General features: G+C 37.8%; 3 protein-coding genes across 3 annotated transcripts; 1 reads left to right on the top strand and 2 right to left on the bottom strand.

Moving 5' to 3' along the window:
- Positions 1–551: 551 nt before the first annotated feature.
- LOC121942450 (OCIA domain-containing protein 1-like) lies at positions 552–5,091 on the bottom strand. The gene is made up of 8 exons (XM_042485664.1): positions 4,931–5,091; positions 4,616–4,700; positions 4,463–4,516; positions 4,323–4,370; positions 2,948–3,077; positions 2,685–2,863; positions 831–980; positions 552–697 (listed from the first exon to the last, which is right to left on the bottom strand). The coding sequence occupies exons 1-8, from the start codon at positions 4,982–4,984 to the stop codon at positions 660–662; spliced, it is 738 nt and encodes a 245-aa protein (XP_042341598.1). The 5' UTR covers positions 4,985–5,091; the 3' UTR covers positions 552–659.
- A 4,195-nt stretch (positions 5,092–9,286) lies between these two features.
- slc34a2a (solute carrier family 34 member 2a) lies at positions 9,287–17,064 on the top strand. The gene is made up of 13 exons (XM_042485518.1): positions 9,287–9,310; positions 10,515–10,575; positions 10,705–10,809; positions 12,229–12,357; positions 12,900–13,043; positions 13,177–13,288; positions 13,695–13,887; positions 14,398–14,493; positions 14,575–14,695; positions 14,985–15,152; positions 15,243–15,359; positions 15,777–15,901; positions 16,498–17,064. Exons 1-13 carry the CDS (start codon positions 9,287–9,289, stop codon positions 17,062–17,064), a joined length of 1,962 nt encoding a protein of 653 aa, XP_042341452.1.
- A 5,193-nt stretch (positions 17,065–22,257) lies between these two features.
- Positions 22,258–24,039, bottom strand: bglapl (bone gamma-carboxyglutamate (gla) protein, like). The gene is made up of 4 exons (XM_042485829.1): positions 23,909–24,039; positions 23,329–23,820; positions 23,123–23,225; positions 22,258–22,892 (listed from the first exon to the last, which is right to left on the bottom strand). The coding sequence occupies exons 1-4, from the start codon at positions 23,967–23,969 to the stop codon at positions 22,790–22,792; spliced, it is 759 nt and encodes a 252-aa protein (XP_042341763.1). The 5' UTR covers positions 23,970–24,039; the 3' UTR covers positions 22,258–22,789.
- Positions 24,040–24,504: the final 465 nt, after the last annotated feature.

Here is a 24,504-nt window from a genome sequence, read left to right as displayed (position 1 = left end):
CTGTGCATAAAAAAATAATAGCCCAGAGATATTTTAAACAGTTTCTGCATTTTTGTAATACAAACTTGTTTCAAAGGTCTTCAAAGGTTTCAGGTTTTTTTCTCCCTAAAACAGAATTTTGACAGTCTTAAACAGGGTTACTTGATACATGAATACTAATTTTGTAGCCTGTGCTGCAAAACTTTCAACCTCTTCAGAATCAATGTTATGTGCAAAAACTGTTCACGTACAGCTCTGTTTAAAGAGCTTTTGCAGCCATGAATTAAGACATAAAAATACTCTGCTTGGAATGTGACTGTTATAGTTTTGTCCACTAAAAAACTTAATTTGCCCTGTAAAACCGTAGTACTTATGCTTTACTTTAAAAAAAAACTATGAATCAATAAGCTAGAAATACAGAGGTAGTTTTAGTTGTGTAATTTGGTTTAATTGACTCATTTACAAAGACATATATATATATATATATATATATATATATATATATATATATATATATATATATATATATATATATATATATATATATATATATATATATATATATATATATATATATATATATGGCTATATCAGAAGCACAACAACTTCATGACACATGAATCACACTGGCACAGCCTACTGTACTGCAGTATCAGAGATGCCAGCGTACAGATAACGTCTTAGTCCTCCCAGGTGTCTCCATAGATGTTCTTCTTCACTGTAACATAAGAAATGTATGAGGAGAAAGAGCTAAATTAGTCTTTTAGTTTCTGCAAAGACAGCAGATGTACTCAGATATTAACCCTTGACAAACCACTGTGCATTTTTAACACCTCGACAGTAAAGTTTACCTTCTTTCTTGGGTCTCCCGGGCTCCTTCTCAGGTGAAGTTTTGAGCAGTGTCTCGGCCTTTTGTGTGAGCGTGACCTCGTAGTTCTCTCTGTTCTTCAGCCTGAGGTCCTCATAGAGGATGGACTTCTTCCTGGGCTCCTCTTCTTCCACTGAAAGGGGTCAGGACAAGGAAAGGGACAGAGGGGTTATCTGGGAAAGTTGATATAATAGTTACTTACTGACAATAGAACTTAACAGAGGCAGGAAGGACATTTCTTAATAGGAAAGATTTGGTTAAATGGTGATTTCTGACAACCCCAGTCAGCATTAGTAACCTTTAGGAGTTAAATTTGTAACTCAGTTATGTATTTCCTTTGTGAAGGAGGCGTGCATCACAATTGTTAAATTTATGATTTCAAGAAGTAAAAGAAGAGTTTGCAAAACCAGATCCACCGAACGCTCTTACAATGATTATATGATATTGGAGTGTCTCTGTTTAGCACCGGAAAGAAGGTGTTTCACCACAGCTGCACACAGCTCTTTCTTCTTCTTCTTCTTCTTCTTCTTTGAGTGCAATGTTTTTTCTCCATTAACTTCATACAGCAATGCTTTTTTGAAAATGTTAAGCAGTATCAATATCCGACTGCAGAGCTGGGACTGTATATTTACCTTTAGCATCAGTACACAGTGCGTCGACTGTGTGCGTGACTTTGAAGATTTTTGTACAAATATCAGTATCAATAAAAACATACCAAATAATGCTATCAGCTCAGAAAAAAATGAGCCAAAGTGCTTCTTTCTTTTTCCTAGTTTGCCAAATTAAAGCTTTAGAACTAGCAAAGGCGAGGCTTTTATCACCCAAATTACTGTTTAACTAGAAAGGCATTCAGACATCTTCCACCACGGCCGATGTACCTGTCTTCTATGATAAGCTGATTTGCAAACACAACAATATGTCTGGATGTATTTCCAAAACTACTAGAATTATGTCAAAATACGGTTAAATAGCTAAATCCTCATCATCTCATCTCTGCATTTTCATGTAATTCTGAAGCGAAAATATTTCAAATACGTTACATTCATTTGTGAAAACCAGAAAACACTTCTCTCATGTATGTCTGTTCAAATATCAAATACTTAGACTAAAATAACATGTGTGTTTGCGTTTTTATAGCCACACTTCAGTTTGATACAAAAGCTTTGTTACAGTTGTGGTGGTGCTACAGATGTACCAGTTCTCTCATGGAACCACTGAGTGCTCCATAACGACTGCTTTCTGTACCAACTTTGAGCAACTACATGTTTAGGCTACCCCAGAGGACTACTAGTACCCTCTAATGTAGACTGTGATATGGTGTCATTGTATTTCTACAATTGGGAATGTTTTGTCACCATTTAACTTTCCTACCTATAACTGGATTTTAAGCCATATTGTATGGCACTTATTTCGCCAAGGCAAAATGTTAATGCAGTGTTGATGAAAAAAAATCATTGTGTGTTGGCCATGAACTGGATCTGCTCCAAAATGTAATGAATTCTTCCTTGACCCATGCTACAACAATCCACCAAAACCCTACCAGAAGAGCACCACTGTGAGGGAAGCATGTTGCTGTCTGACTCAATCCAGAAAACTGAGCCAGTATTTTTTTAACGTAATGCTGCAGAACAAAACCCAAATCGAACCAAATACATAACCTCCCCTTGGTGCTCATTATAAGTGCAAAGATCATAGTACTTATTTTCAAAAATTACTGTCCAAATGTTGGTTTACACTGGGCCCAAGATGTTGCTTTTCTCTCTCTCATGCATATTTGCAAAAAAGGATGGTCATTATCATGTGTCTGAAAGATGTGTACTGTAGCTCTCTGTGGTACCTGGAGCGCTGAGGTCATCTGCTTTGCCCATTGGCATGAGCGAGTCTGAACTGTGGCCATATCCATAATCTCTGTGGCTGATGGGCATCTGGCCGGGGGCCTCTGCTGGCGCGAACATGGCGTCAAATGAAGGGGTGTCTGGGTCACTCAACTCTGACTGAGGACCTTTGGAACTGGGACTGAGAGGACAGCAGAAAATTGGTCCAGGAGTTGTCGATGGATGAAAACATATAGAATCATAATCAAGTGTGTGTGGTACTCACTACTGAGGAGGCAGCCCTGTCCTCTGTCGGAGGGCCTCTCCCAGAGGGGAGTTCTCCAACCTCTTAAACTTCTCCTGGCATATCTTCATGTAAGACATTTTCCCAGCCAGGTAGCCACAGAAGCCAGCGACTAGAGACACAAACACATTGAAATTATCATTATTTTATATACCAATACCCCAGTAATAACTGGAGACAACACTGAGGCCATGACTATTTGCTCTATCATATATTTAATTTTAACTGCAGGAAGGTGATCGCCAAGATAAGTCTTGTTAGTGATGTAAATATGATACTGTAGCTAAACAGGTATGGGACTGTTCATGCAACTTAACTGGAGAGATAAGTTAAAAAATATGCACTATTTTACTGTAAGTCTCATATCATACTAACACATATTTCGCTGATTTCGCTTGTTAAGTACACCTAGTCAAAGAAACAGTGTAAGATTTAGGGAGATTTAGTGGCATCTAGTGGTGAGGACTGGAGATTGCAACAGGCTAAAACTTCTTCCACTCAGGCCTCTTTCAGTGCTCATTGTTCAAGAATTTTTTGACCAGGAGACAAATTATTCGCAAAGGTCTGATTAAAAAGGTGATTAAAAACGGGAAAAACATTCAATAAAGTAGTTTGACGTTTCATATCAGTGTTCTCCCACACTGTTCGGCACATTGGACATGGAGCGCTAGACCAGTACCTGCTAATGTGTGCTCACCTCATTTTCCCTGTTAATTTAGGAGCCAAGTTACCTACAGAGGCATCTTCCTCTCCAAAACAATCAGACCTGGTTATTTTAAGCGGTAAATCATGTGTGTTTTTGAACTCTCATCACAGACTGGCTTTTAACTAACAGGGCCAACAGAATCACCCTACCAAGAATCAGTGTTAGGCTTGTCTGTGCTAGTGGGCTACTGTAGAAACATGGCGGGGCAACATGATAGTCTCCATAAACAAGGACCTGCTCCCTATGTAGATATAAACAGCTCATTCTAAGGTAATGTAAACATAATGTTTCTTTTTTGTTTGTTTTTGTTTTTTACAGGTGATTATACACTAAAGAAAACATACTTATTATTCTATATTCCATTTCCACCAATATATCCCCCTAAATCCTACACACTCGACATTCAAAACTTATGCATTAAAATGCAACAGTTCTGTAATAAATCCTACCGTCATACGTATTACAATGTTTAATTTTAATTGAACTCTTTCAGAGGTTCTGATTCAGCATCACGTTTTTTTATAGTCTGTAGTTTGTATTGTTGTTGAATGTTATTTCAATATAGTAAGAGGTGTTTCCAATATTTATTCTACTCATTAATATGAGGCAACTGAGTGCATCATCTCCCAGCTTTAACAATCATGAACTTACAGACCACTTTGGGTAGCGATCCAAACCTTGGAGATGCAGACAGAGTCCCTGCAACAGAACAGGTCAATTTAAAATTCAGGATGTGTTTATTTTTATTTTTACAGTTATGTTGGTGATTCATTTACATTATGCACAGTTACCTTTGGCAACTAGGGCTTGAGTGATAGCCATGCTGACCACAGAGAAGGGCACCGCTGTGGAGGAAGCATGCTGGCATTAGACTCAAAACAGAAGGGTCAAGGGAGTAACATTTTTTTACACAAAATAACATCATTAACCTGAGCAAAACTTACACCTGTACCAAAAGCTCTCAGTGTTGCACTCCTGAAACACCCTCCTCTCCTCCTCTGTGGGGACGTACTCCATGCCCACTGGAGACTGCACATGAACACACACGAGCACACACAGCACCACTGCTAATTTTAATTCACTTCATTAATTAGCGCTAGGCTTGTTGGCAAACCACACAGACAGTCCAACCTCACAGTAAAACTGTTGCTATTTAAAACGGCAGACAGCGATAATAGCTGCAGTTCATCCAAAGTTGACGCTAGCAGGCTAACACGTTAGCATCCTGTTTGATAATGGCTGCTCATCGGTGTGTTTACCTGTGCCCCCCTGTGCTGCGCCTCCTCTGTAAAACCCGTGCTGGTGGGTGACATGTCGACGCTAATTTAAAGTTTCAAAGCATGAGAAATTACAAACTGTGAGCCACTTCGTGTCTGACTTGCTCTCTGTTTGGTACAATGTCATTGCTCCAGCTAGCCCTGAAATGACCCGGAAGTTCTTTTTTTTTTTTTTTTTAAATGAATTTTATTGTTGGTTAACTGAAACGAGAAAAGTGATGCTATTATAACAGTACTCGGAGCATATTATTTTTAAATAATCGTACGATACTGTTTTGAGGGTGAAACAAATCCAAAAAGGAGCATATCAGTTAGACGATTTGGCTTTAAACGGAGTCTTTTATTTTGGAAGTTCAAGACTCATTGCAAAGCTATGAGAATGTCGACTGCATCATCTAGTGGTTGGAAAAATAATTGCATGACAAAGTGGATGACTTTTACATGGCAATACAGAATAATAGTATAAGTACCAGTTACATAGCTAACACTATATTACAGTACATTCTGTTTTTATAATTTATAGGTTGTCAGTGTACAATATTAGCTATGTTACTGCTATATAACTTTTTATTATCTTTCTATATTATATTGTATGCTATACCATGGTAGTATTTTTTCCACTCTTATTGCATAGGCTACATTTCAACAGAACTGTTATTGTATATTTGTATGACATAAACTGAAAATATATACACACACGTATGACCTGATTAAAAAAAGTAAATAATGTCATAAAATATCTACTTGGGATTTTTGTTTGTTTGTTTTTTGTTATTTTGTAGCCTGTCACTGTGTTGCTGTAACATGTAGGACTTACTTTATATCAGTTGAGTTTACATAGTATTGACTACTACAATCCATGATGCTTTCCAAGTCAGGAAATACAGTAAGTTAGGTTATTTATTAGGGGTTAGAGGAAAGATCGATACAGCATAGTTTTGCAGTATTTTCTGTGGCAGTACTGAAGTATAGCTGAAGTATAGTTTTGTTTTTGTTTTTGTTTTGTTTTTTTTAGAACTATATGAATTATTAACATTGCAAATAAAAATGACACTTTTTGGCAGCCTATTATCATAACTAGATAATGCAGATACATAAATAAATTTTTCTGTATTAAAAACTAGTGAAGAGAGATGACCATACTGAAAAAATCATCTTGTTGGATGCAAAGGATTTTGACAAAATTTTTATTTGGTGACAAAATTTACAGTTGGAAAAGGGTAGGTAATCTCAATAAATCCCATCACATAATTACAATACTTAGCACATCACACAATATTTAAAATCAAAATAATATCGTATTCTGACTTAAGATTCCCACCTGTTATTTGTATGTCATTAATGTCAATAAGTTGCCAATAAGAATAGATTGGTACAATGTTGTAATGGCATTGTATGGTGCCTAGGTGATGCTGTTGTACTTGTGCAGTCGATAAGGAGACTTTGACTTCCTCTCATACATCATGTGGTTGGATAAAGTCAAAACAAAAAATCTTCTATGCTTGAAATCACATCTTGGTTAAGATAGAGCAAGTGTTTATCCACAAAGAGGAGGAAACAGAGCAGAAAAGAAGAGAATCAATAGCCTAACATTTATTGATTAAACTAAAAATAGGGGTGTAATTTTCCTTTGTTGTCCCAGATTTCACCCATTCAGATTTACTGGCAACATGACATGACAGGAAGCACCAGACCTAATTTCATTTGTGTCTGATCTGTGTCTGTTTGCGTGACAGAGGAGGGTTATGGTTCATTCGGACTGCAAAGGGGCACCTGTGACGGTCAGTTTTGTCATTCAGGGGTCAGTTGAGCTAACCAGGCACACTTATGGTGTGACATGTTGGGGCACTAGGGGTGCAAATTGCCTAATAGCACATTTTACATTGATGCTTTCAAAATGTAAGCGTTCAATAATGTGCACTACTGCCCCAAATAAACAAATAAATGGTCTTTATTCAACTTCTTGGTGATTTTGGAGGCTGTCATTTGTGGCGCTGTTTAACTGTGAGTGTTTCTATTATTTTGTCCAGATACCCAAATAACAAAAACACCTCTCTGTAAGATACATCAGCTCAACAGCATCACAAGCTATATCCAGAACATTATATATATGTATATATTATGAAGGCAGGATGTAATAAAAAGCTTTTGTACTGCATAGGTTTTCATTTGATGTACTGTACTTATAAAATGACAACTGAGTATAATAAAAGATAATTACACCCATTTTCAAAATGTACACATGGTATTCCCATGGTCAAAGACCTTCCGAAAACTAAAGTAAACACAAATAACTATCTCCCAAATCCAAAAATTAGATTGCTTAAAGTCAAATTTGGTATTTCATAGTAAATAAAGTCTGGAGCAGCTCCATGGGCAATAAATGGTGAAAGATGTTTTAGGTGACAATGGGAGCAACCAAGGGGATGTTCTGAGTATAGCCTAAATCACAATGTTTATTTACAATAACAAAATCAGTGTGTCATGTATTTTAAATAAAACTGCAGTGAGCAAAGCCTGCCACCTAAAAAGGCCCACCCCCCAAAAAATAGTATTGGCCAATATGTGTGTATGTTAACCTATATCTATAATATTTTCACCACTTGACCTTGCCGTTAGACAGCCTTTTTAGACAAGGACTGAAAAGCCACCAGAATCCATCCACAAAAACAGTCATTTATCTTTGCAGAACACTGGAGATTCAGGTCTGCCATAGCACTATTGGTTAATGTGTAAGGTAAAACTGAGCAAATATTCAAATACAGTGTAAACTTACATTGATATTAATTTTTATAGGTAACTAAAATACATTTTACTCCAGCCCCGTCTACACACTACATTGCTAAGCTTCCATGCCAGTTTGTCAAAGATGCTAACAAAGCAACCAAGGTCATGCTAAAAAAAAAAAAAAGCATAAAAGAAACATCGGACAGGTCTGATCACCGTGTTTAACTAGGTATCTTAAAATTTACAGTTACAGCTCAAAATGACAACAACTTTGCCAATTTCACATATTTCCACAATTGTAATTAACTGCCAGCTGTCAACTGGAAAGTGACTGTTGTTGTTGTTAGTGTGACAGTGTGGGATTCGGTCTATATGGGAACATTTTATATTTCATAACTGGGAACACAACAATAGAATAAAGCTCATTTGGGTTCAGCTAGAGCTTAATTTTATGGGTCCACAATCTATGGAGTCTATGGAGCAGCTCCAGACTTTATATCTCATGACATGGTAAGTTTGAGACTTACTTATCTGGTTTCTGGCTTTGAGAGAGGAGCCCATGTTCACAAATACTGATTGAACTTTTCTAGAATATTGAGAAAACATATAGGACTTATTAATTTAGGTGGTGTCCCCGTTTAAGATAGACATTAAGCATGGGGGTTGCTTTTTTATCAGGACTTGCCCTGGATAAATAGTGTTTTACAAAGTGCACTTGTAGATGCAGATGTAAAAGTGCAGTGCTGATGACTGTCAGTGGGTGAACCCTGACAGAAAGACAGATAGAGGTTGTAAAAGAGGGTGTCCTCACCTAACATTGTAAGGTCACAACTTCCATGGAAACTCAATGCCTCCATGTGGCCCAGGCTGACTTTCTCTCCTCTAAGTTCTCTCAGCTATCAGCTACACTTTCATAGGCCTCATTGATATGTTGAAGTATTGAACAATGGGTAGCTGTATTAAGAGAATCAATAGATTGCTACAAAAAGTCTCATTGTGTGCCAAAAATAGAACATCCCCACACACACTGTAGCACACAGTGCACATCCGGCAACCCGCCCCCCCACCTCCATGTGGTCTATCTGTTAGTGGGATAAACCTTTGCTAGGGGAGCCATTCTCTCTGCCACTCATCTCCCATGGGTTCACCAGCTGGAGCTATCATCACTCTGAGGGCTGCAGAGTGCTTTTGTTACAACAATACAGGCATTTCTCTGCAGGAGTTTCTATTTCACATGGATGGACACATTTGCAAAATGGAAGAACAAACATTATTATCTTATATGGCGTAAAACCGGTAAGGTATTCACAGAGATAGCAGGTGTAGGTGTAGGTGTAGGTGTAGGTGAAGGTAGATACCACCAACTCAAGACTTATCAGGTACCATGTGATGTGGATTGCACAAGTTGCAGAGAGATTAAAACTGTTTCAGGTAAGACCAGTCAAGGTTTGCAAGGTGTGTTCAGCTTATCTATGACACGAAGGTGTCTGCGATGATGTGAACGCTGCACATCACACTCTCCTCTGCCCTCCACGGACCCTCCTCCCGCCCCCGTGGAGGAAGCATTTGTAAACCTGAACCCCAGGTGAGCTCAGCACACACAGAGGAAGCATGGACTCACTGCGCCTGCCACAGGTAAGGACAAACATGGCTTCAATCGATCTGCACGCTTTATTACGGCTGTCACATAAAGAGCTTTGTAACTTTTTTTTTTGTTTGTTTGTGAATAATTATAAGATAAGTTTTAAAAAATTAAATATAAAGCCCATATGCCTGGGTACATTAAACAAAGAACTAACTAACTGCTATTATTAAGTTTATAATTAAAAGATACCCTAACAGATACACCAATTTCTTTTTTTTTTTTAAAGATTTGTATATGATGTAATTATTTGTGTTGTTATTATTCTGAATTACCAATTCATATATATATGTATATATATATATATATATATATATATATATATATATAATTTTATTTTACTTAGATCAAAACCAATGACATGACAGACTGGTAGAGACAAAATATGTATTATTATTATGATGATGATGATATTGATGATGATTCTTATTATTACTATTATTACTATTTATTATTATTATTATTATTATTATTATTATTATTATTATTATTATTATTATTATTATTATTATTATATTATTATCATCATTTGTTAATTTGGAATTGAAACATGAAATTATTGTTCATTAAAACTGTGTAATGATACTATTATCAACATACGTCATTACAGGAAGAAAGGGCTTCGGTAAATCATACATACAAGAGAATAATATGTATTTTAATATTACATATGCAAGAGAACTGTATCAATACTTTATAAACTATTCAAATATCAAACTTATTAAACATATCTCAGTCCAAGTGTAATACACTTTTAATCGATTTAGACTGGTCGCTTTCATTATTCTGTGTCATACTGTTGTGTGAATGGAATTTTACTGCAGCTGCACCATGTGATGATAAGATCAATACCCTGGCATGTGAGGAAAAGTGTGTGTGTTTCTGTGTGTCTGTGTGTGTGTGTGTGAGAGAGAGAGAGAGAGAGAGAGAGATTCCCAAACCTGATGCCCTGACAGTCAAACTTTAATGCTGATTTTATTATTCAGCCAACCACTAACAATGATCATATACAACTTATAGCTGTCAAATTGTAATCACTTTATACAGAAAGATTTTACTTACAGACAGGTCCTGGACAGAATCCTCTGTGACCTTTAAAAATTGACAAAACAAATGTTTGCACAGTAAGTTTATAGTATTGTGGAGTTAAATCCTTATATAATGTTTTTACTCTCTTTCTTTTTTCCTTTTTTTTAGCCAATGGCTGCTCAAAATTGTAAGGAAGACCACAATGAAAGGCATGGAAATATGAGTAAAGGTATGTTTCATATAATATGTCCTGCAACAGAAGGTTATTGATTCTTTCAAATAACAGTTACATATAATATAGTATATAGTTATACCAATAAAGGACAGTGAATGTATGAAGGCTTGTTGTCTGTCTTAGAGGTCAAAGCGAGCCCTGCACACTCCACTCTGGCTTTGATTGAGGGGGAGGACACAGACCCATGGGACCTGCCAGAGCTGAAGGACACAGGGGTCCCCTGGTCAGGTAAAGACTTGCAACATTATTACTTGAGCAAGTGTTGTCTTATCCTTGTATTTTACAGAAACGCGCGTGTCCTGATTAGATATGAAAAGTCAGTAAGAGAAGCACAGGCTATGATGGATTACATACAGCCTACTGTCAAGTGTCCACATAACGCTGTTGCATAACCCCACAGGAGCTACGGCTGTTTGTTTTTTTCCTTGCTGTAGATTGCTGTACATTACATATTAATACATTTATATTATATATAGGGGAGAGTGGGGTCAGCTGGGACAGTGCGTTTTTAGAGGTTAGACAGCAACCATGCCAGTCACTGTACTCATACCACTTCTTCATTTTCAACCACAAATTTGAGACCTTAGAAGTATTCTTAGTATTTCTTCCTAGGATTCCTAGGCATCCTTTAGTATGTCTAATTCCATATGCCAGTAATTTATGAAAGCATAATCTTTTTGCAAATGTTTATGTATCAAAAGACATTAGTGAATAAGTGACATTTTAAATGAAAGTTGTTTTAATTTGGACTACAACATTTGCAATTAAAATTGGTTGGTCTCTAAAAAATGATAAATTGTTAGCAGATACCAGTATCTACTCATGGATGAAATTATTTTTTATTACTGTTCAAGAAGTCTGTGAGAAATGGAAAGTTATATCATATCAATACAAAAGTGTCTCAGCTGAACCTGTTCTCCCCTACAGTATAAGTAAGTCTGGATGGAAAGTATTTTATATTTTTGTAAATAATTTAGATAACTTCCTTGAGAAAGCATTTCAATGTGACACAAAAATGATTATTTTTCAGTGTAAAAAAAAAACAACACAATTAATATGCTTTGATCCAATGTCATTTAACAATAAAAAATCAAAACGTCTGACAATGACATTACTTTCCTCCTTTACCTCTTTAGATGGACAATAAATCTAATAATTACATTTGATCAAATTATTTAAAAAGCATAGAGATCATTAATAATAGTGGATGTGATGAAGACAGCAGCCATACAGACAGCTGAGCTACCAACATACTGCAGGCACAGATCTGTTTCATATGACTCAACTCTGTGGGCTGTGCAATATGCATATTTATACAGCTGAGATTTTGGAGTGATCGCAAGAAAATCATGTGTGTGATTACTTATATTAATAAAGACTGCAGTCCATTTAGGTTTACCAATTGCAGGATCCCACTACTTTGCACACTGGCTCACTAATTAGCCACTCTTAAATAGAAGGAAGCCATTGTTTCTATTAATCACACTTGTGTTTCCCTGTTATAACATATGAAATTGTCTGCCACAAAAAAAGGCCCAAAATGGAAATGGATGAATCTGTAAAAAAAAAAAAAAAAAAAAAAAATTAAAAATGTCCTCCCCTTTTTATTCTGCGTCTAATCCCACTCATATCTTGTCTCTGTCCCAGCTCTGGATACCAAAGGGAAGGTGTTGAGAGTGTTGGTGTCAGTTGCAAAGCTGGCCCTGCTGTTGGGTTTCCTCTACATGTTCATCTGCTCTCTCGACATCCTCAGCTCCGCTTTCCAGCTTGTTGGAGGTAAACACACTAACTAACACTTGTCTGGAGCCACATAAACTTGCATGCTAAAGGCCTTTTTGACAGCAGACATTTTGACTTGTCAAAGTGGGAGTTGTTTCTAATAACATTAATGATTGTGGCGTCCCTAGGAATTTGTCATCGGGGTGGCCAGATGGGGCCACTGAAAATCTTATGGTGCCACACTAAAACCAAAAGCCATAACTAAATTAAATGGATTCTGTTATGGCGTTTAAGTATACAGCCTAGCTAAAAAGAAATATGTGAGTTGAGGAATCGCACGCTGATAGACTGTACTTTGAATTCAGATTTTAGAGTTAATGTGATTAATGATCTGATGTGCATATATTCATACTGGTACAGTTTACATTTTAAGTTCCACAACAATGCTGTTTTGATGTGTTAGGTATCTACTTACAAATGTGTTAGGGGATTCATTGTTCTTCAAACTGGCTGGTTGTCCTAAAAAAAGACAAATATACACCTTGAATTTGACAATGAAAACAAAACAAAGCACATGTTTCTGTATTCACTTCATCCAGGTAAAGCTGCAGGTGACATCTTTCAGGACAACACAGTTCTGTCCAACCCGCTTGCTGGCCTGGTCATTGGCGTTCTGGTCACCCTGCTGGTCCAGAGTTCGTCCACTTCCTCCTCCATAGTTGTCAGCATGGTCTCCTCTGGACGTGAGTGGGCCTACATACACACGTACACACACAGACACACATCCACACACATGCAAAATATGTATATATGAATGATAATGAAGTTAGAAGTGTGGAGGACTGATGATCAAGGAGACATGTGTTGCTTTGGCAGTGCTCACCGTCCAGCTGGCTGTTCCGATCATCATGGGCACCAACATCGGCACCTCTGTCACCAACACACTGGTTGCCATGACGCAGGCTGGTGACCGCAGCACCTTCCGCAGGTTTGTATTTGATAGATTGCTTCCTGTGACTCCCTTTCACTGCAGTTCAGAGGACCCACAAGACATCTCAGGAACACTGTGATGTGCTGTGAACTGCAGGAATACGCAGAGATAATCTGGGCACAATGTTACATTCACATGCAACAAAATGAATGACCCTGATGAATGATCTGTTATCATTGAAGTAAACAAACTGACCTGTTAAAAATAGACACTGAAATTCTTTTATTTATACAATGGTAACAAACTCCTACAACAGATGCATGAGAATATGCAGTGAGTTCAGCATTTAAGTAACACATCTCAGCCTTTTTAAGGTTTGTGGCAATGAGTCTTTTCCTGGACAACAAAAATGTGTGGCTCAAAATATTTACTTGCATATTTCTTCCTTTTACAATGTCCACAGGGCTTTTGCAGGGGCCACAGTGCACGACTTCTTCAACTGGCTCTCTGTGCTGGTGCTGCTGCCTCTGGAAGTTGCCACTGGTTATTTGTACGTCGTCACCAAGCTCATCATCGACTCCTTCAAAATTGAAAGTGGAGAGGCTCCGGACCTGTTAAATGTGATCACTGATGTCCTCACTGAGTCAATTATACAGGTCAAACATAATTTCTGATTATGGGGTTTTCATTTTTTTTTTTTTTTTTTAGCTAATTATTGGTATTGTTCAAATCCGAAAAGCAAGTTTTTTGCTTGCAATTAAAAATGAATTTAAAATGTCCAAAACTAAGCTTTGCAATTTTTTTTGTGAGGAAGGACATGCACTCAATATTTGTAAGACCTTGAGGATGCACACCATGTAAACATAACTTTTGTTTGTTAATAAGAAAACTCTTGTTTGCCTCAAAAGTAGCAAAAATAATGGAAACAGACGCCTGTGGTTTTTGCTCGCAGGGATTACTTTTACATGTTCAGCTCATTATTTGAAACTCTCGTCCTGTTTGATATGAACATCCAACACTAACATTTTATATATGACAGAAAATAAGGAAAAACATGATAGGTCCCCTTTAAAGAAATGACAAGCTTATCAGAGAGATAAGCTGCCTCGTAGCATTATTATCTTCTTCATAGTTTCACATTTCTGTTCTTTTCCCCTCTGACTTAGTTGGATCAGTCTGTCATCAGTGGGATTGCCACCGGGGACCCAGAAGCTAGGAACAAAAGTCTCATCAAGAAATGGTGCCAAACCTTCACCAACACAGTAAGAACAAAGTCAGCAGCAAACCAAATATTCAGAAACATCCAGATAAAAACCTTTTTGTCAACTGTCTTTGTGTTTCAGACCTTAATGAATGTCACAGTTCCTGGTCCAGAAAACTGCACGTCTCCGTCTCTGTGCTGGGTCGATGGCAACTACACCTTCACACTGAAGAACATTTCTGACACGCACAATATCAAGAAATGTAAGACCAGTTTTCACAGAATATATACTTTTTTTTTTTTTTTGATCTAATTTTCAAGAGCAGAAGACTGCTGCTTTTAGCAACAAAAAAAAGAACACAATACACATACAATCATACCTTTTTTTATGAGGTGAATGTAATTTTTGTTAGGTTGTTCCGGAGTTCTTCTGCCCCCAAGTGGCCAGAAAAAAATAAATTGACGCAGTTTTAAATCATGAAGGATAAAGGACATCGCCCGCTTGAGTCATTTCTGTAGAACTTCCTTATGTGTTTTCTTCTGTGTTCACAGGTACGCATCTCTTTGTGAATGTGAATCTGCCTGACCTGGCGGTGGGTCTCATCCTGCTGGCTCTTTCTCTGCTGGTGCTCTGCTCGTGCCTCATCCTGATCGTCAAGCTGCTCAACTCCATGCTGAAGGGACAGGTGGCTGCAGTCATCAAGAAGATCCTTAACACTGGTGAGCAGCACTGCACACTGTATGAATAAATTAAATGTGATAGTGTTGGTTAGTGATACATGAATGTTGTGTGTTTGTTTGTGTGTACAGATTTCCCATTTCCATTTGGCTGGGTCACAGGTTACATTGCCATTTTAGTCGGAGCTGGAATGACCTTCATTGTGCAGAGCAGTTCGGTTTTCACTTCTGCTATTACTCCACTTGTTGGTGAGGTCATCATCCATTCAACCATCCATCCATCCATCCATCCATTTCAGTCATTTTAAAAATCAATGTTCATGAAATTCAAGTAAATAGACAATCTGATTCTTCTTTTCTTAAGGTTACTGTAGCCTCTGTTGTTCTTCTCTCTGTGACATCTTAGGAAGTAAAACGATATACAAACACTGTCTCTTTAACAAAGATAGGTTGACTACACTACAGTGGTCAAGGGAGCACACATATTTTATTTGGATGGGGTTTTTTTTTGTTGTTGTTTTTGTTTTTAAACTCAAATTAGCAAAAATTGAGGTTTAGAAATGTAACTGACTTTCTGTTAATATAGGAGGGCCAAAGGATGTGATGGTAGACAAAGAGATGGTGTAAAAATATGTATTTTATTTTGTGTCCTGTTTGTTTGTATAGGTATTGGTGTCATCAGCATAGAGAGAGCATACCCGTTATCTCTGGGTTCAAATATTGGAACAACCACCACAGCCATCCTGGCAGCTATGGCTAGTCCTGGAGACACACTAGCTAATTCTCTGCAGGTCAGTCATTTACTTTCACACAAAAGGTGCAAACTTGTGGGATGACTATATTGGCAGGAACTTTACTTTATAAATGTCATTCTAAATGTATTTATTTTCATTGAAAATATGTCTTATATTTGCATTCACATTAAGAACTAACAAAATCCAAATTACCAATTTTGAACTGATACTTTTTGAAAGGTATGGCACATGAGGGATATCAATAATTGCGAAATCTAGAAGATATTTAAAAAATGAGGTGGTTTCCTGAAAATGGCATTTTGGTAAGAAGTACAGGGAAATCTCCTTTATTATTATTATTTCTAATTAGGGGATGTAACTGTTTATTGGAAAGTATTGCACTCTTAGAAACAATTTATGTTTTTGTGAATAGAATAAAGTTTTGATTTTTTAAAATAAATCCTGTCCTGATACTTATAATTACTTAGAGCAAAATACAGCATACATAGTTCTTACTTGTTCTGAGATTACCAACATGTAAAGTAAAATGTTAAGTAAATGTTTTCATATGTAAAAGAGTTCCTTTTTTTTAATTTTTGAGAGGAAAAAAATGACTGAATCATATCAATAAAATTTTTTGATGTTGTCTCCAGATTGCCCTTGTGCACTTCCTTTTCAACATCTCTGGCATCATTCTGTGGTATCCAATCCCCTTCACCCGCATCCCTATCCGGCTGGCTAAAGGCCTGGGAAACATCACCGCCTCCTATCGCTGGTTCGCTGCCGTCTACATCATCTGCTGCTTCTTCGTTTTACCACTCTTCGTCTTCAGCCTGTCACTGGCTGGCTGGCAGGTACTGGTGGGTGTTGGAGTACCTTTAATTGTCATGTTGATCATCATCGTGGTGATAAACGTATTGCAGAAACGGAAACCCGGGTGTCTGCCTGCAGCACTGCAATCCTGGGATTTCCTCCCCCTTTGGGCCCACTCCTTGGCTCCATGGGACAAAGTAGTTGGTGTGATTACCGCCAAATGCTGTTGCTGCTGCAAATGTTGCCAGCTTGCTGCTGACAACAAGGAACACAGAGACAAAGAGTCTGTGGAAAATAACAAGAAATCACACACTGCAGTGTATGATAACCCTGCAATGAGTGCAGAGAAGGAGGTGGAAAATGAAATCAATTTAGAGCTGAAGATTCTGAAAATTACCCGGATTTAAGATTTTATACGCGTGGGACTATTTGTGTATGAGGCAAAATAATGCATTGGTCATGGCACAAAGACCAGCCCCATTTTGGCAATAATCTCAAATTTCCATGATATTTAAGTTATTACTCTTACTGTAAGATGGGAAATGGTTATGTGTGGAATTCCGACTCTCAGCGTACCACAAGCCAGACAAAGAAATACACTGTGTTAACTGGAGTGACCTTTTAAGGATAAGGCTGGCAATATTCTTTTTTTGTGTTCTCATTGTCAACAAATCCCACAATGCATCAGTCATTTTTTTTTAGTACTTTCTGAGTTTCCACACCTTCTCTTTGGCTTTCAGTCTCGAGACATTTGGCTCCTGGTGAGGACATAAATGTTAGAAATAGCTGAAAAAAATGTGGTTTCGTTTTTAAAAAGGCAAAATAATTTCCTAAAGCAGCTGGGCGCTGTAGTTTATAATAAACATTACTCAAACAGAAGGAAATGGTAGATTTGTTGGGCATTATTTTTAGCTGTGGATTACAACTGTTCTTGTGAATATCTCACTGCAGCAGCAACTTTGTTGGACTGAGTAATAACAAACTACAGTGCCTCAGTTCATCATGATGAAAGAAGTTTTTACCCAGTGCAATGGTGTATTTACCCAATTAGCAAATACTTTAAAGTATTTTTAACTAGTCTACTTATTTTTTTAATTTTCTTTTTATTGCTCAGCACAAAGACTTTATGAGCTCCACTGTGGTGACAAATAATTTTGTGCACAAATGTAGCATATTTAATAATATACTGTTCATCATGACTAATTAGAAAATTATAGCATGCTAATGTTGGAAACTAGGAAGATAGTAAACATTATGCCTGGTAAACATCTGCATTGTCAATGTGCGTATGTTAGCATGCTAACGATAGCATGTATCTCATAGCATGGCTGTAGACTCTTAGGGCCATCTCTTACACACAGCATAGCGCATTTGTAATTACTAGTTTCTCATGTTGTGTAACCACCATCACTTATGCCCATCTATGCACTCATGGGCGTGTAGGTCTTAAAATGAGGTGTAATCAAGCGCATTGTTGGCAACAGAAACCTGATCAGAAGTCAAAATGGCGCAGTATTTTCCTGCTGTTTAAAGGGCACACAATTTTGCGTGTACTCTACTTACAAAAACAGGGACACCTACATTCTGTTCAGTGTGAACATAGCAGAGAGCAGAGCGGAGCAGCTGTCTAACTCTCCATTAAGAGAGACTCTGCACATTTATACACAAGGAGCAGATCAACTTCATTAATTATTACAGAAGCTAAAAGTTAAGTTCTGTTTCCCCTGTCAAATTTATCGTTACAGTCATGCGCAAAACACACCTATGATTAATTAAAGACTAATTGCCTTACTTTGCACCTTGTTTATGCACCAGTTAAGTAAAAATGGAGGTGGACATGCCACAAATGCACTTTAGACCATGCACTATAGATTGTTAATAGATAGATAAATAGTGCCCTTAGTCTTGTTGGACACAGAGTTTTACACGCAGGAATAATCAGACTTTGGCTTCACTGTTAATGCCTCTTTGTTTGATCATTTTTTTGTTATATCTGTTATTTTAATGGGATTTTCCTCTAATCAGCTAAACAAATTGTCACTTAGATAGCATAAAATTTAAAATTTTCCACATATGGTTATTGGATTTTATGTTTTAATGAGGTTCATAAAGTGATGAAATACAAACTGTGTGCAATGCAGAGGTTGTACTATATTCTCTATGTTGTTCAAGTGTAAAAAAACCCTGAGGATGCCATGGCCTTTGTTCACTAATATACAGTAGATTCAGTCGATCAGGATCACATCTGCAAAAAACCTTCAAGGCAGAGAGCAGGTTTAATATGATACTGACTGGAGAAAATGTTGATTATGTTTCCACAATTCTATCAGATTTCATCTTTTGCGCATTTAGTTGTTTTTTACATTGAACACTGTGTATAAAAGACACATTGAGATCCTTACCACATCGTTTTAAGGTGTAAAAAATATTTTATAATTGAGACGGATAATTGTATTCAAGGAATATGAATTTTGAAATTTGATGAATGTGCATCTGACTAAATGTTTTTAACTTTGAATGCTTAATGTTGAGTTGTACATTGTGTCACTGTAATACCTATGTAAACATTTAAAAATAAAAAAATTGAAAATAATACCTTATAGAAAGATTATGTTTTTTTTCTGCTCACCTGACAAAAAAACCCCAGACTCATCATTTTAAATGTACCTTCATTAGCAGAGCTATTATCTGACTCTGTCTAATGGGTACGATAAGAGACAATTTATTGCCCTTCTATCTCGGTTATCTGAATATTTTCTGAGTAAAGCATGTTGGGAATGAACAATTATGATAAAAGGGAGTAGATCAGGGGAAACACAGCCAGTGTCCAGGAAACAGTTGTGCTGACCGCTATATGGTCACATGTCACTAAACCATGTGCAAACAACAGGAGATGGATTATCAATATGTCAATATGGAGGGCGCGCAAGCAAAGCACACGGACAACCACGAGACACTTTCCACATGGCAAACTGACACTCAATCAAAGTATATGTACATTTATTCAAGTACTGTACTTCAAGCACAGTACTTCACTCTGAAATGCAGAGTAGTGGTATACTTTAAATGTACTTATACTTCACTTGAGTATGTCAGTTTAACAGGGAACTGCACCCATTTTCATTAATGTGCACTGCTGCCCCAAAATAAATAAGTAAATGGTGTTTATTTAACTTCCTGGTGATTTTGGAGGCTGTCATTTGTGGTGCTTTTTAATTGTAGGCGTTTCTATTATTTTGTCCGTATACTCAAATAACAGACACTTCTTTGTATAAAACAACAGTTCGACAGCATCACAAATTACCTCAGAACATTGTAACCTCCATGAAGTTAGGATGTAATACAAGGCTGCTGTATTAGACTGCATAGGTTTTTAGTTTGGTGTACCTACTAAACTGGCAACTGAGCGTATTAAAGGGAAACTATGAACATTTTCAAAATGCATACATATTATTCCTATAGTCTAAGACAGTCCAAAAACTTTAGTAAATCTCAAAAACTCTATTTAAATCCAAAAAGCTAAAAGAGCTAAAACTTAAATTTGTGATGTCATAAGGCTTATAGCCTGGAGTGCCTCTACAGAAAATGAATTGGTAAAGATGTTCTAGATAACACTAAGATGGGGATGTTTTGAGTATATAGGAACAATTTTTATTTCAGAACTGAGAACAGTACAATATAACATAGCTTATTTGGGTATTAGAAATATATACTTGGTGAGACTACGAAATTAGTCATCTAATTAATTCATTGTCTATGGAGCAACTTCAGACTTTATACCCTATGACATTGCAAATTTGAGACTTACTTCTCTGGTTTCTGGCTTAAAGAGAGAGTAGCTCAAGTTCACATTTATTGATTTAGCGTTCCTAAGCCATGGAAATAACATATCAGAATTCTTATTTTAGGTGCTTTCCCTTTAAATGAAACTTTATACTCCAACTCCACTGCATTTCAGAAATATTGTACTTTTTACTCCACCACATTTATTTAACACCTGTATTTACAAGTGACTTTACAGATTAAGATTTGAAAAGAGTGGTTTGTTTGGCCAGTAGTTAAGTCCCACTGAACCCCTAACCAAAAGCCTCAGTATTTCACAATGCGACTCAACACTCAACTATGTTTCTCCAGAGTTACATACTGCACTTTCAAGACCTTCTCAATATACATCATTAATAAAAAAGTAATTTGTCAAATTTCAGGTCAGATGTGTTTCGCACTTGACCTGTATGCTCTTCACTCTACCTGTCTATCATTTATTGGCATGATGTTAGTTTGTCAGTTAGTTTTGCCAATTACACTGCTTACTTGCTGTAATTATTTAAGTGCACACTAATTTCAGGGGAACTAGTTTGTCTGGTGCATCTGTTTTACTTTAGTGATCAAGTAATACATAAATATCCACTTGGAAAACATTTATTATAAGCAGGCCGATTGTTGAACTACAGAGGAAAGCAGGTGTAATAAGCTCCTGGACTCTTGTTCAAAAATCAGGAGCATGGTCTTACCCTGTTAATGATAAAACAGTGAACCCACCCACAGAGTCATGGTATCTCAGTGCATGACAGGGTGTGTCATTGCTACTGTATAACATCACAATCAGTGATTGAGCAGAGGGCACACCTGCTGATGAGGCTTACGCGCTGATAATATTATCGCATCAAGCTGTAACCGTTTTCATTATTAGGCATCTTTGAGGCGTACCCTATATTTAAGTCTCCAACATTTAGTTTAAGTGATCAAATGAAGTGAGAGAATGATACTTGACCGCAGTGTCGGCAGTCAGATTGGTCCAGCTTATTTGGCTGATTCTTGGGTGTCATTCAGTCTCAGCTGAGTCGGGCAAACAGAAGTCGCCCGATTTATTTCCTCCTGCCTACTGAGCTTGGGCCAAGGCTGAGCCAGGTCATTTTTATGACAACAGGCGTTGTTCAGCTGAAACTATTGGCCCAATTCTGGTGCGTCAAAAATAAGTGACGTTTTGAGATAAAAACACTTGAAACGTCACTTATTTTTCACAGAATAAAATCCTTTTAGGGGAAGCTCCCTGGTGTAACGACCTTTATTTTTTCATCAGTCATTTTTTGCCCATTGATTAGCCAGATAACTTTGGCTGACTGGGGTACTTGTAGTTTCCCTGCAAAACTAAATGAAATTTGCTCCAAAGCTTAATATTTTTTTCCAATTATTCCTTTTGGTCTTAGATGCAATGGCAACATTTCCGTAACCATAATACTTTTAAGTTTGGGGGTACTCTGTCAAGTTTTAAGTAAGCATATATCAACAATAAATTTCTGTTAGCACTGTAATTTGGTTATTATTATATTATATTCTTTCGGAGGGCTGAAGCGTTTTCATATATTCTCTATAGATACAGTCCAGATTGGTGGACTGAAACCTTGAGAAGATACAACCCGTTTGACTGATCAACACTGTCATCTAGTGGCAAATATGAGAACAGCATAAATGCTGACTGAAGGAGAGGTAAAAAACGAGGAAGATGCTGTTTGTATTGTGCATTTCGAAAAGGTAATGATGATGTCATTCCTTACGTCAGCTACCATAAAACATTTTAGTCATTAAAAACAAAACAACAATTGGACAAAACAAAATAATTTATTATTTTTAAACCCAGAGGCAATTTGTGGTTACAGTCATTACAGATTACAGACTGTTGTGCATTTTAAACACACTGTACACTACGACCACTAAACTACTAGAACTACAGTACCTCATTACTACATCCACTACTCACTAGAACTACTACTTCTAGTAAAAGTAAGGCTAAAGTACAACATACAGTAACAACATCAATACATTAACATACAATACATCTGCATTGTAGCACCATTCATTGCATTATACGTCAGACGTGAAGAATAATTTAAATCTAGTGTGGGCTACTGCATACTTCACAGGCTTGTGTTTCCATGTGCCTCTCTCTGAAAGCCTGGAAGAGGCCATTTCATACAGGACCGCTAAAGCTGGTCACTTGTGCAAGAATTTGGGGCAGGACCCTTATTTTTTTTGATTGTCTGTCCCATGTCTGTATTCAGGGGAGTTGTTGCACCATTCTATAAGAAAAAGACAGAGAAAACTTCTCATGTGGATGAAAGAGGAGTCTTTAACTTAGAAGGGGAGGGATCCATAGTGGGCGATATATGCAGCGACAATGCCTGCAGTGTCTGCCATCTCGTCGCAGGCAATGTTCAGCTCACACACCTCTCTCAGGCTGGATGGAAAAAGGAGAGATAAAAGGTAAGAAAGGATGTAAAATCTCTTCAACTTGAATTACGTATTTTTGTTCTGAGTTGGGTTTTTAGCGCCAGTCTAAAATGCAAGATGATGAATTGACCCTATGTTCGAAATAAATATATTGCAGCAAATGTCGAGTCAAACAATAGCTGTGCAAAAAATATTTTTGCTAAGTCTGTTTTATCCAATTCAAGAACATAGCTGTACCTCTCCAGCTGCAGAGGGGTGAGGTCTCCTGCAGGAACAGCTCTCCTTCTCCTCAGGAGGACAGAAGCCAAGTCTCTCTTCTTCACCACCTTAGCCGCTGCGGCTATAAACATCACAGACTTTCTTCAATTTTATTGTTTCACAGTCAAACTTGTCATTTCCGAAAGCATGCAAAGTTTCTTTCTGGAGGCAAAAATGTTGATTACCCTCAGCACTGGCTGACTCTGATGAAGATGAGGAGGAGGATGAAGAAGAAGAGGAAGAATCGGAGGAAGAGTCGGATTCGGAGGAGTTGGACTCGGAGGAGGAAGAGGAGGAGGAGGAGGAGGACTCAGAAGAATTAGATTCAGAAGATTCAGAAGAGTCAGAGGAGGACTCGGAGGACTCAGAGGAGGAAGAGGAAGAAGAGGAGGAGGAGGAGGAGGATGAGGAGGATGAGGAGGATGAGGAGGAAGAAGAGGAGGAGGAGGAGGAGGAGTTAGAATCAGATGCTGAGTCTGAGGAAGAGTTGGAGTCGGATGCGGAGGACGAATCAGACTCGGAGGAGGAGGAAGAGGAAGAGGAAGAGGAGGATGAAGAGGATGAATCAGGGGCGGCGGGGTCAGCAGCAGCAGCAGCAGGGTCGGCAGGTGCAGCGTCAGCGGTAGTGGCGGCAGCAGTGTCGGCAGCAGGGTCCACAACAACCTCTGGTTCAACAGCTGAAGGTCACGGAAAGTAATACTTTAATATACACGTTGATGCTTACAATGTTCCAGTGCCATAGAAGTCAACAGAGTTTGTCCTTACCTCCCATGGACCAGCACACAGACAGAAGAGCGCAGATGGCGAGGAGAGTCAGAGTCTTCATGATGCCTGGTAGTTAGGTTCTTGCTGTAAATGAGTTGCTTCCTTGAGTGCTTGCTCTTCTTAAGCTTTCCTTCGATGGATTGCTCTGCTTCTCTCCCCAAATTCGAGGTCAATATATACTGAAGTCCACCTCCTATGTCAGACCAGTCACGACCATCTGATTGGCTGGGGAATCAAATGTCACCGTTTCCGCTTCCACTTGTCATGACAGCTCCCCGAAACACCCACGCGGCCCTGGCACCAAAACTCCAAAAACTCATTCACCCGCGCATTGACTTACATAGCCACAAACATTTCTGGCATGCAGCTGTACATACAGTGCATGTATTGTATGTTAACCTCTATGTATGCATGTGGCCCACACTTGACATCAAAGACAGCCCAAGAAAAACAGAGTTACACAGGGAAAGACAGATTAACTTCAGGGTATTCCCCCTGAAATGTCCACACGCACAAATATTTTACCTTTAATTCTGAAGAAGTCTTATGATCCATAGATAGATGGCACATTTACAACTGAATTGATCTTAAAATAG

This window comes from Plectropomus leopardus, chromosome 4 (genome assembly GCF_008729295.1).
Source record: "Plectropomus leopardus isolate mb chromosome 4, YSFRI_Pleo_2.0, whole genome shotgun sequence".
NCBI classification, from domain to species: Eukaryota; Metazoa; Chordata; class Actinopteri; order Perciformes; family Serranidae; genus Plectropomus; species Plectropomus leopardus.
Note: the sequence above shows the minus strand (reverse complement) of the source record. Positions and strands in the feature narration are given on the sequence as shown.

Bases quoted from the DNA above. Each gene is read 5' to 3' on its own strand.
- LOC121942450 (XM_042485664.1), bottom strand. From the start codon at position 4,984: ATGTCACCCACCAGCACGGGTTTTACAGAGGAGGCGCAGCACAGGGGG. The intron at 4,701-4,930 runs GTAAACACACCG...GTTCATGTGCAG, and splicing joins CGCAGCACAGGGGGGCACAG to TCTCCAGTGGGCATGGAGTA. The intron at 4,517-4,615 runs GTAAGTTTTGCT...CTTCCTCCACAG, and splicing joins TGAGAGCTTTTGGTACAGGT to CGGTGCCCTTCTCTGTGGTC.
- slc34a2a (XM_042485518.1), top strand. From the start codon at position 9,287: ATGGACTCACTGCGCCTGCCACAG. The intron at 13,044-13,176 runs GTGAGTGGGCCT...TTGCTTTGGCAG, and splicing joins CAGCATGGTCTCCTCTGGAC to TGCTCACCGTCCAGCTGGCT. The intron at 15,153-15,242 runs GTGAGCAGCACT...TTGTGTGTACAG, and splicing joins CAAGAAGATCCTTAACACTG to ATTTCCCATTTCCATTTGGC.
- bglapl (XM_042485829.1), bottom strand. From the start codon at position 23,969: ATGAAGACTCTGACTCTCCTCGCCATCTGCGCTCTTCTGTCTGTGTGC. The intron at 23,821-23,908 runs GTAAGGACAAAC...CGTGACCTTCAG, and splicing joins TGTGTGCTGGTCCATGGGAG to CTGTTGAACCAGAGGTTGTT. The intron at 22,893-23,122 runs GTACAGCTATGT...TTTTCCATCCAG, and splicing joins ACCCCTCTGCAGCTGGAGAG to CCTGAGAGAGGTGTGTGAGC.